Genomic DNA, 12,410 nt, shown 5'->3' with positions numbered 1-12,410 from the left:
TTAGCCGCCCTGAGCCCGGCCTTGGCTGGGGAGGGCAGGATATAATAATAATAATAATAATAATAATAATAATAATAATAATAATAATAATTATTATTATTATTATTATTATTATTATTATTATTATCCCAATTTGGGATGTCCTGTTTTGGCTCCTGTGCTCTGGCACAGGTAGGAGGGGGACAAGAAGACGGGCAAGCAAGGGGGCGGTGGCAGGGAGGAGGCAAGCAGGTGAGCGATTGAGTTGTGGTTGGTGCCCCGATTTGCCCTCCCAAAATGTTGGGGGGTATGTTTAATCAAAAGCTCTTTGAAAATCTCAGCACACAGTGTTGACTGGATCACCGTCTATATGTTTACTGATATTTTAAAAGAGCTCTCAAAGGTTAGTTAAACTTAGATGAGCCATACTGGTTCTGCTTCCGCAAGACCTGTTTGTCTATATTCTTGGTACTCTATCTTTAATGGTGCTTTCTACCAGTTTTCCTGGAGCAGCCTGTAATTTCCCAGAACTCCCCTGGATCCTGTCTATTTCCAGTGCTTACGCATGGAGGCTGATCTTAGGGACAAGTTCATCTGAGCTATTTAAGAACTCTTGGATGGACGCCATCTGTGATTTAAAACAGTGATTTGTCTGTTTTAAATCTGTCAATAAGGCCTATAACTCCATCTCATTGTTTATTTGCCTTCCTAAGAAAGTTAGTTCAAGGGCAGGCAGCTGCTCCACATCTTTCACTGTGGAAACCAATGCAATGAATTTAGCTGCTCTGCAGTCCCTCCCACCTTTTAAGCACACCTTTGACTCCTTTTGCTACCCCACCTCGCTCGCTGGCTTCTCACTTCTAACAAATTTAAATATTTTGCTGGTGGTGGTTTTAATGTGCTTAGCAAAGTGTTCCCCAAATACTTTTCGTTGACTTGCATTTACTTTGCCAAAGTTTATGTTCCTTTTTGTTATTTCCGTTTGGACAAGACTTCAATTGTCTGAAGGAAACCTTGGCCCTGGAGTAGTTTTCCTGATAGTCAACACACTTTCTAACTGAACTTCTATTATTGTGGTTTTGACTAACCCTAAGGCATTCTGAACAGATTTGATCCTCTTGACTTTCACGTTTCACTTTAGTTAGAAGTGCTGTGAGTCTTTAGCCTTGGAAAATTTTGCAGTACTGTGGCAATAAGATCCTGTGGTTGTTGACTTTGAAGGTGGATGCAAGTTTAGGGATTCAGTAAGCTTTTAACTACCTTGGACTGGTGGAAGTTTCATGAGGATGCAATGATGCATGCTTTATTGGTAGCTGTTTATTTCTTTATTTTTATTTGTCCGTGTAATATTCTTTTCCATAATACAATGCCCTGTTACATTTCATTCAGGATTGCTGAGTTTATCTCTTTTTAACATTTCTGTGCTTTGATTTAAATATATATTTCCAATTTATCTTATTTTTGGTTTAACTGGTCCCTTTCTGATTACCACCACCAGGTCACTGAAGCAAGCTAACTGGAGGGAAATTCAAGAACTAATTTGAGATAGCTGTGGACAGTAGCTAACCAGTAGATTCCATGAGTAACAGTTTAAGGACAAGTTGTACATGGTCACCTTGCTGGTGATGCCATTGTTCTCTTTAAAAACTACAGTATGTAGAACATTATTTCTCAATTAGTATTCTAATGGCATACTTTGAGAAAGGAGTAGCCAGGGAACTCCTTTACCTGAAAAGCCCAGATAGAAGAACCTAAGAGAATGGACTGTCAGCTGATTATAAACTTCTTCTTCTTATTATTATTATTACTACTACAGTGGTACCTTGGTTCTCAAACTTAATCCATTCCGGAAGTCTGTTCCAAAACCAAAGCATTCCAAAACCAAGGCGCACTTTCCCATAGAAAGTAATGCAAAATAGATTAATCCGTTCCATACTTTTAAAAACAACCCCTAAAACAGCAATTTAACATGAATTTTACTATCTAACGACACCATTGATCCATAAAATGAAAGCAATAAACAATGTACTGTACTATAAAACAAATAAAGCAGTATTGTAGATGATAAAAATTAAAATTAAAAAAAATTCTTACCTGCACTGATGATAATGACTATTTGGAGGGGGGGGGGCTTTTATCCATTTCCGCAGTCACACAATCAATCAATCAATCAATCACAGTCACAAAAACAAATTAACCGAAAAAGCCTTGAAAACAAAAAACACAAAATAGCAAAAACAAAAGCACCAACTATACCGTAAGCTCCACATATCACCTCAGAAAACTGCAATCGGAAACAGGAGGTTTGAATTACAATGGGGGGGGGGTGCAAATTAGCAGCACAACAGGAAATACGGAAACAGAAGGTTTGAATTACAATGGGGGGATGCAAATTAGTTGCGCAACAGTAAAAACGGAAGCTCAGGACTCAAAACAGAGCATGTTCAGCTTCCGGGAAAAAGTTCGAAAACCGGAACACCTACTTCCGGTTTTACAGCGTTCGGGTTCCAAGTTGTTCATGAACTAAAGCTGTTCGAAAACCGAGGTACCACTGTATTATTATTATTATTATTATTATTATTATTATTATTATTATTATTAGATTGATTGATTGAATTCATATACCGCCCTTTACCTGGAGGTCTCAGGACGGTTCACAGAAAAGACTTATTGGACTCTCAACTTATATAACTGAATATTTTGCTCACTGTTATGATATTGGCTATCTTCCTGCACTACTGAATTATGTTCCTTAATCTTGGATGTTTTATTGTGTTGTTTTACTGAAATCGAACTGTTTGGATTGATGCTGTTAAACCATCTTGAAGGTGTTATCGAACAGAAAATGTGGGATAAAAATATTTTTTTAAAAAACAACAATAAATACTATTGTACTTCAAGATAATGAATATGCTAAGCAGAATATATTTTCCTACATTTCATGCTCTTGCTTAAGAACCAGGAACGATCAACTCCTTAGGGCAAATATATGTTTCAGCGAGTGCCATAAAATCAATACTGAATTATACCACAGGGAATGTTTATATTGTAAACAATTGTTAGTTCTTTTTACTGGCTAGATAGGAGTAACATTCATTATGGTTGTATTTTTTGAAAAAGAAACTGGCCTCAGGCTTACAAACTGGAGTGTCTTCAGCCTTAGGTGGGCAATCTCGTTCAGCTGAAATAGCGATGAACTAATTTAATGAGATATGTCATCCAACTTGGCAAGATTGCCCAAAAAAACATGTTTTGCAAGATCTGCCTTCGTTCTCAGGTAATACCAAGCCAAATCATGGCCTGGTGCAAATGACCAAATGTGGGCTGCTCAAGAGGACAAACCACAGGGCACACCTTGATTACAGCCTGTGATTTGCCTGGTAAACAGCTAAACCATGAGCCAAGCATTAGCTGACACATGAAGTCAAACTGCGGTTTGGTTCAGCACAGCAGCATAATGATCAGTGAAGAGAAAGTCATACTTTCCAGGGGCCTGCATGTTTGCTCATTTGTGTCTTGGTTTGGTTTAATGGGCCTGTGAACAGACCAATGAAGTTTTTTGCTGATGTATAAGTAGCTAAGATAGGGCTGGGCGATACCTGGCTTTCAACATCACGACATATCACGATGTCTGAAATAAGGATGGAGCTATGTAGAGGCATTGGCTGGCTTCATGGTTTCCCCCCAAATTGTGATTTTTGCATAGCACACACACACACATCACGATTTGCGATATATTGCCAGGTCAAAAATTAAGAAACCAATATCACGATATGGACTTCAAACCAGTTTTGGACGATATATTGATATATCGCCTAGCCCTATAGGCAATGGGACCTACAACAAAATGTTGCCGTGTGGAAGCCTCCTGTTCACCGTATTCCATTCCACTCAGTGGCGTAGCGTGGGTTGTCAGCACCCGGGGCAAGGCAAGTAATTTGCGCCCCCCTAACCTGTGGATTTGCGCCCCCTAACCCGTGGATTTGCGCCCCCTAACCCATGGATTTGCGCCCCCTAACCCATGGATTTGCGCCCCCTAACCCATGGATTTGCCCTAACCCCAGATGTTGCGCCCGGTGCGGCCGGCCCCCCCTGCACCCCCCACGCTACGCCACTGATTCCACTTCCCCCATTTCTTATTCCACAACAGTCAGCTAGCATTCCATGGCCCCTGAGCACACTCAGTTTTCATTAGGTTTTGTAACTCCCCCCCCCCCAGTTATTTATTTTTTATTGTACTTCCACAGATCTCAGGATTATCCTGATCTCTGTCTCTTGCACACAAATGGCATCACTGTGGTTACATGAGCATAGGCACTCAGAAGACTTGAATCAAGTTTTCTGTCGGTATAATAGATATGATTTATCAGAGTTCTGCATGCATTGGGGGGGAAAAACTGTAATCATAATGGAAATTTTTACCACAAAACTACTGAAGATGGGATTCTGACATTTTACTCAACTCACTCAAGTCACATGAGACTTTGAACAAATATATTAACTGTTCAATGAAAAAGTCCCCTTTGATGATGAATGTTTAAAGGTCATATGCTCATAGCCTTTTTAAAAAACTAAAGGAAAGTAACAGGATAGCAATGAAGCCAAGGGAAGCAACAGTTAGTTACTAACATCTTAATCACCCAATGTTCTTGTACATTTACCATTGCTTTCTGCACAAAACAACAACAGTTAAAAAGAACATTACCAAGATTACTTAGGCTACAGTCTCAGAAGAGAAACATATTTCAGAGCCCTCAAGAAACACACTCCAAGGCAGGCTAATTTAAATCAATTTTCAAGTTTTCTATCAAATGTTTACTGAACAAAAAATGCATAAAAATTGGTTGCTTTTGAAACTAATTAACTTCTATCTTATCAGGGCATAATCCAAAATTGCTTCTCATGTAACTAACACGTATTTTCTACTACACAATGTAGAGATGAAGCAATTGGCCCGTTCTATATATATACGTAAGTTACAGATAGGTAGCCGTGTTGGTCACACGAAGAAGTGTGCATGCACACGAAAGCTCATACCAAGAACTAACTTAGTTGGTCTTTAAGGTGCTACTGGCAGGAAAATTTTTTATTTTTTTTTATATACGTAAGGACACTAAGCAAGCTCAGATACGTGAGCTCTATCTTAAGCCTATCTTAAAATGCATCTTGGTTCATCAAGCCATGATTTGATTTTATATGCACAAGCCAATGGTGAGGCCCAGGTTTGTGTGCTTCTGTTTGCCCTTCATGCATGGGGCTTCCCTGCCCCCTACCTTGGTTTCAGGCAGCCAGCCAGCATGCCAGTTTTATCCAAACTGAAAAATTAGATTGTGTTTGCCCTGCAAAACAGAACTAGAAACCAAATTTCCAATTCTGTTTTGCGGAGAAAGCACAAACCATAGTTTGCCAAGCAAAACTTCAAACTAAGTTTTATCTCAAACCAGGAAAGGAGGCAGGAAGTGCAAGAACAAGGAACAAAGGGAGGGAGAGGCAGTAATCAAACCCAATAACCCAGCTATGCATAATGTCAAACTGTTTGATGTCACATCTGAATCACCGCAGTGTGTTTGATAGTTTTAAGTGGTTTAGAATGTAGGCTTTGTTTGTATTACATTCAGACATCATTTTAAACTGGGTTATTTTATAGAATCCCTATCACAAACTTCCAAGTAATATAATTAAAATTAACTGTTATTGAAGTTAAGTTTTTCCTCATCCAGGGTGGCATCCTGTTCAGATCTGAAAGTATGTATAATTTCAATGCCTATATGCGAAGTTGTTCATAACTTGTTGCAGATAGCCAACAATTACTAATTCATTGTAATTGTTTGGGACAGGGAGCTCAGCACAGATACTGTATAAGAATGAAATATATTTTTTAAATAAAAAAAATGTCCAGTAGCACCTCAGAAACCAACTAAGTTTGTTCTTGGTATGAGCTTTCGTGTGCATGCACAAATATAGACTAACATACATAAGTAGAAGTAAGGTCCATTAAGTTCAATAGGACTCATTCCCAAATTAGTGGCCATTGGATTGCAATTTTATTCACAGTATAAAGTAGCAGCAAATTGTACCAGTGCACATCCACAAATCTTTATTAAAAGATGGTTTTGCATTTGACACATTTTGATGGCACTACAGGAATACTTTACTTAAAAAGTCTACTTCAGCTGCCCTTGAAGAGGCATCAAAGGTTTTCAGATATTTACAACACCTGGGGTTTTAATTCTGACTCATGCAAAACTATTCTCTTCAAACTACTAGGCATAGAAACTTTTGAAAATGGGAATTGGGGGGGGGGTGAGCAGGGGTCGCTTTAAGGTTGTAAATGTCCACAAATGGCTAACCCAGATACGCAGTGGGGTTTTTTATGGACTAATAATTCATTTGGAATTATTTGCAAACCCGTTTTAAACACTAGAATGTTGGCTTTGCTGGGAAGGCTGGAAAAGATAAGAAACTACTGAAGGAAAAACCAACACAACAACCAATTACATGTACCTCCAGCAAACACAGTATGAGCTTGCTAGTTCCCAACAGGTTCACTCTCTGCAGATGTACGAAATACTATGTAGCCAGCAAATACATACAGGTACAAAGTAGATTGCACTGGAAACCTCAAAACTGTATTTCTCTTTACTGTAGTCGTTTTACACAAGGCAGGCAGAAATGTGGTACTTTTGATACATTTCACTGCTTCTTCTGCAACAACCAACATGTTTCATGCCAGATAGTCCAAGCAGGCTTCCGAAACACATGGAGTGCAAGTGCTATGTTTATTTATTTTTTACAGAAAAAAGATACCTGCAACAATCTACTAGTGATATTCTTACCACTATTGTATATATTTCCGCATCAAAAGATGGGAACAAAGTTCTATGGAAGAATATGTTCAAAGCTCCCCCTTGTGGACTACAGTACTGTCAGGTATGTTTTTTTTAACAAAAATAAAATGAATGTATTTGCGCATTGCCAAAAGATGAAACGGAAAATAAACTTCCATGATAAGGACTGAATAGCAATTAAAACAACAAACAAGCATAACATTTTAATATGAATCTGAAAACAAAGGGGAACTTAGATGTTCACTGCATGTACAACATCACAACTTTACTCCAAAAAATATAAACATTCATCAAAGCTGTAGCATATGTACTGAAGTCTTGTTGCCTTCTGAGTATAAAACTACCACGATCAACATACTTAATGTTGTTTTGCCTTTGTCTGCCATTTGCTCTCAATATGTGTGCTTCTATTTAAATACATGTGTGCTACACTCAGTACCTGAAATACACTGTGCTTTAGTAAAATATATCAACAACGGAATGGCTACATTAAAAGTTTCACTAGAAGAATTGAAGCTCACTTACAAATGCTACTTTACATAGGAGAAACTTTGAAAAATTATCACACATCTAAATTTGAAGTATGCAAGGAGCACGTTTTGAAAACGGGATGACTTAGACGGGATGACTTTTATTTTTTATTTCTTTGAAATTTCACTGGATTAATTCTTGCCACATGGATTCCATTCCAAATCAGTCCTGCTCAAAGTGTGCGTACCTGCTTATGTTTGCTTGTGTGTTCTTAGCAAAGCTTAGTAGCCAATCAGAACTCTGATGACACAGTAAATTGGTATATTTACTTTTTGCTTGCATGCACTTTCCTTCCATCGCAACAGAAATACGACTCCATGAACTAGAGTGGAGGGAAAAATCATTTCATAATAGTAGAAAGAACCCAATAAAACACCACGGTCATTTATTAACTCTTCTCCACTCCAGTCACATTCAGGAACAATTGTTAAAACAAAGCACTAAGCATTATCATCTACTGCACTTACCTCTTCAACTGTCAAAGGCATACAGATCCGATACTCCTTCATGAGCATATTCCTTCACATTAAATGCAAATCAGCAATTTAGGAGAAACGTAATCACAGTGCACCCCAACTGCAGCAACAACAAAAAGGGGGGGGGGATCTTTTTTTATATATCTTTTTTAAAAAATCAGCAAGGTCTACAGCACACTGTAGTATGTGTGCTTGACAATGTATGTAGAAATTGCCACTGCCACCATCTAGAAAGCTGATCTAGCAAAAAAAGGGAAAAAACAGAATTTCTTCTCTCTTCCAGTTTTCCTGCTTCAAACTGATCATGTGATTTTTCACTCACACATACACAAAGGAGTCTCAAACATAAAATGCTATCATAGTGAATGGAGAGACATCCACTGGAAATGCATTAAAATCTACAATTTCTTTCCAGTTGCATCAAGACATTCCTAGAGCAGCCGAGGTGGGGGAGGAAGTAAAAATAAATGAAATAGTCCACAGATGTTAATGTCACCAGCAGCGGCAGCAGCAGCACACGGGATCAGCAGCGGCAAAGATGCAAAGCTTATTTCCAATACAAAGGGTTTATAACGTTTCCTTCCGAGGCTGGTAAACAAGGCTCTCTCTCCCCGCCTCACTGTACTAAAGCTGATGTTATGCCTTTCAGCATTACTGCACCCTGAGGGAGAGACAGGATGTGTCTTGGCTTTTCCTTCCACCTTTGATCGTTCTTGAGGGCTGGGTTTCCCCACCAGAGCTGTGTGTACGTACTGGTCAGGTCCTATCTGGTCGTGCTGAGAAGTCTCTGCAGCAGCAGCCTTAGAAAGGGTGTGAGTGTGTGTCTGACATCAGCAGCCACAGCAGGAAGGATGGCCCCATCCGGCCAATAGGGAAATGGCATGGGGGGGGGGAACGCAAACGTTTTAAACAAAACAGCATGTCTCTGCTGAAGTGTCAGCCAGCACAAGGAAAGCAAGAGGCAACTGAATTCAAATAAAATCCAAAGGGATAATTGCTTTCTCCCCACTCTCCACGCATATCTCCCCTCCCCTTTTGGTTCTTGCAGATTGATTTCAGGCCATTTAGAAAAATGCAAGGAGCAGCAGTTGGGTGAAACTGACATATGGTATATGACTAATTTAGAGGCAATTCCAGACAGCGATAGCTACTAAGCTGTTCCTAGAGATCTGGGGGGAAGCTTTGCTGGATGTGTTTAGAAATAAAACTAAGCGTGAGATACATGCAAGAAGAAAACTCTTCTTCACTGGAGGCAACAACACCTGCAAAATCTTTTATGCATGGCATTTTTTAAACTATTTCTGTTGTAATAAACCAGGAACAGTTATGGTGGTGGTCCCACCTCTACTCACACTTCCACCAGCCATTTTATGGTGCTCTATTGCCTGCTATGGGACGCGGGTGGAGCTGTGGGTTAAACCACAGAGCCTAGGACTTGCCGATCAGAAGGTCGGCAGTTCGAATCCCCCGATGGGGTAAGCTCCCGTTGCTCAGTCCCTGCTCCTGCCAACCTAGCTGTTCAAAAGCACATCAAAGTGCAAGTAGATAAATAGGTACCATTCCGGTGGGAAGGTAAACGGCGTTTCCGTGCGCTGCTCTGGTTCGCCAGAAGCAGCTTAGTCATGCTGGCCACATGACCCGGAAGCTGTACGCCGGCTCCCTCGGCCAATAAAGTGAGATGAGAGCCGCAACCCCAGAGTCGGCCACAACTGGACCTAATGGTCGGGGTCCCTTTACCTTTATTGCCTGCTATCTGTGGTGCCTTGGGTCATGATGCATTTCACACAACAGCTACAATTTTGCTGGAGTGTTTAATAGTAGCAAAGGAGTGTCTTGTGGCCTTTGTGATTCCTGACAAACCTCTAGAGACACTCAAACAAAAACAAGTGACTCATGGAAAAAAAAGAATCCCTTAAGAGGATAATCACCCAAAGCACCTGAAGAGTTTTAAAGCATCAATATACACACCAAAGAAATACCTTCAAAACCCTCCATGATTGCCTGCCCCCCATCTGAAACATCTCTGCTCTTACATCCCAACAGATCTCTTCCTGTTTCACTTGTCCAGCTCCACCAACCTCATGGAAGGTCTCCTGTTCCTTGAAACAATTACACCCTTTCTTCCTTGACTCCTCTAATTGCTTGGAGCTGCCTCCCAGAATGCCTCAGTGCAACCACTTTCTTTGTTTCCTACAAATCCCACTTCCAAATTCATACTTTCTTAGAAGCCTTTGGAACAATCCCGTAGTCCCAATACCATATTGTAATGAAGCCAAAGTATGTGTAATTGAAATAATCACATATCCCTTCACCAGGGGCAAAGCTAGGCTTTATTTCACCCAGGTCAAAGATCCAGTCTGGCACCCCACCATGGGCATTTGGATGTGCGCACACACAGAAAGCCCAGCTAGTTCCCCATAGCTACAGCTCTGCCTTCAGCTGTCTGTGCCAGCTTCTATTTTCCATCCCCTTTCTTTGGCAGTTTCCTATGTGGCAGCCTGATTGCACAAAGAGCTTCTTCTCACAACAAGCAGGACTTCCACTCCTTCCCTCTGCACACACATACACACACACTCCGGAGGAATCTTCCAGAGAAATTGGGGACAAGTGAGGTTGTGACTTATGAAAGGCTGAAGGGTTGTTGGATCGTACCCTATATAGCTGTTGTTAGATTGAAAGCCAAACGAGATAGGGAACAGCCAAACTTCTTCTTTGTAAATGACCATATAGATAATGCCATTAATATGTCTTATTTGCATTCTATGCTGATCTGATTTCAGAAACAGCAACTGCACTGGTCTGCAATGGCTTGGAAGCAGCACAGTAACAGCAGTACACAGCTCAGTAACACAGTAACAGCTCAGATTTTATAGTAGCTCTTCTGCTTTTAATTGTGCAACTTCTGCAGAAGCAGAACAACATCTTTGCATTTGTTTTCACTGTTATATCTCATGCTAGAATGTTGTAGGAGAAAACAGCACTTGCATGGGTAGAAAATGACTTCTATCTGAACTATTATTTTTTGTAAGTCGTTCTGAAAAAAGCAGAGGAAAAGTGTTCTAGATAAATAAATCTTACTGCCATGCTGAAATAACATCTGAAAGAAACTAAAAGCAAGTGATGAAATATGGATTATGTAAAAACTGGCCATTTTTCTTTTCTACTTCCTCAATCTTTGAGTTAGGAATCCTGAACTAGTAGGCTTTTGTTCTGATCCATGACAGCATTTTGCAACAAACTGAAAATAATAATGATGATGATGATGATGATGCAGCTATTGCAATATTAAGCTTGTATTCTTAAAAAGAAATGTGGAAGTCCTTTATAAATATAAAAGGACAGCACAGGACATACAAAAACAGGATATAACAACCTCACCCATTTCCTTTTTGAGCAGCATTTCATTAACAGCCCTCAACTCTGTAAAGCAGCCATAGCTTCTCATATCAGTTAGAAATGCCTCAATCAAAACACATTGCCATTATTATCTTCTTTTAGCAGGCATAATCCTTTTCCACTTTTGAAGCAAGCAATGCGCAAAAGATAAAAAGCTGATACATTTTAATTATGTTTGAATGTCAACATTTAAAGCTCATTCATTAACATGCATAATAACTTATATTCTCAAATTGCCCCTGAAAGTTATGTCATGTAAATTATATGTGCTTCTCAAAATGTCACTGTGATCTTGAAGAACCAGCAACCCAAACATTTAATATAAAAATACATCAAGTACTAAATATAAGCATGAGAGACTAACAGTGCAGTCCTAACCACATCTACTCAAAAGCAAGTACTATTGAATTCAGTGGTGCTTTCTCCCAGGAAAATGGGTTAGGATTGCAGCCAAAGTTATTTCTATTTCTTTAACACTTTTGCACTGAAACATCACCACAATTGGCATTGAACCTCCTTTTAGTACATGAAGACTTTTGTTAGAATGCCAGCTGTCTTTTTTCTGTCCAAAAAAATAGATGAAGGTAGTACTTTCTACTAAAGAATACAGTGCCTGAAATCAGTTCCCAAAACTTGAATTTACAAGATGCAACTATTAAAGTTAAATTTCCTTACAAATATCAAACAAATTTTGAAATTCAGATTTGCCTATATGCAACCTTAGGATCCGTAAGCCTTAGTCCAGAGACAAACACTGCCATCTAGTGGTAATATAAGCCACTTCAACTCTTGCTTAGCTCTTCTGCACTCCAATGCACACTCAACTAGAAGGCCCACTGGTGGCTTGCCTTAACACATCTAACAAACAAAAGCCTGCTCTACTGTTACCCAGAGGAAATAGCTATATTTAGAATTCAGGTTCTTTTATGGCTGCAGTACATTATAATTTTAGATTATGTTGACTTTTAATGCAGCTATAGATTTGGCTACTGAACCACAAAAAATAGAATAAAGACTACTCTCAAATTACTATGTTTGACCATATTCTCACATTTTTTTACTGAATGGGCTTCTTGCTTTACATGGGCCTGTGGTGCAAGCAAAAGCTTGCACTGCAGCTACTATCATAGTGTCTTACATGAAGTAAACAGGGCTTGGGTAACACTCACAAACTTTGCAT

The 12,410-nt window shown here is 39.5% G+C and overlaps 1 protein-coding gene across 1 annotated transcript in view; it reads right to left on the bottom strand.

The window, feature by feature from the left end:
- The window catches only part of PITPNC1 (phosphatidylinositol transfer protein cytoplasmic 1), a 131,606-nt gene extending 119,718 nt beyond the window's left edge, over positions 1 to 11,888 (bottom strand). The window contains exon 1 of the mRNA XM_083598971.1: positions 7,826 to 11,888. Coding sequence (XP_083455097.1) covers positions 7,826 to 7,873 — 48 coding nt within the window. The 5' untranslated portion in view covers positions 7,874 to 11,888. The remainder of the gene's footprint in view (positions 1 to 7,825) is intronic.
- Between the last annotated feature and the right edge of the window lie 522 nt (positions 11,889 to 12,410).

This window comes from Podarcis filfolensis, assembly GCF_964270895.1.
Source record: "Podarcis filfolensis genome assembly, chromosome: 2".
Taxonomy (NCBI): Eukaryota; Metazoa; Chordata; class Lepidosauria; order Squamata; family Lacertidae; genus Podarcis; species Podarcis filfolensis.
Note: the sequence above shows the minus strand (reverse complement) of the source record. Positions and strands in the feature narration are given on the sequence as shown.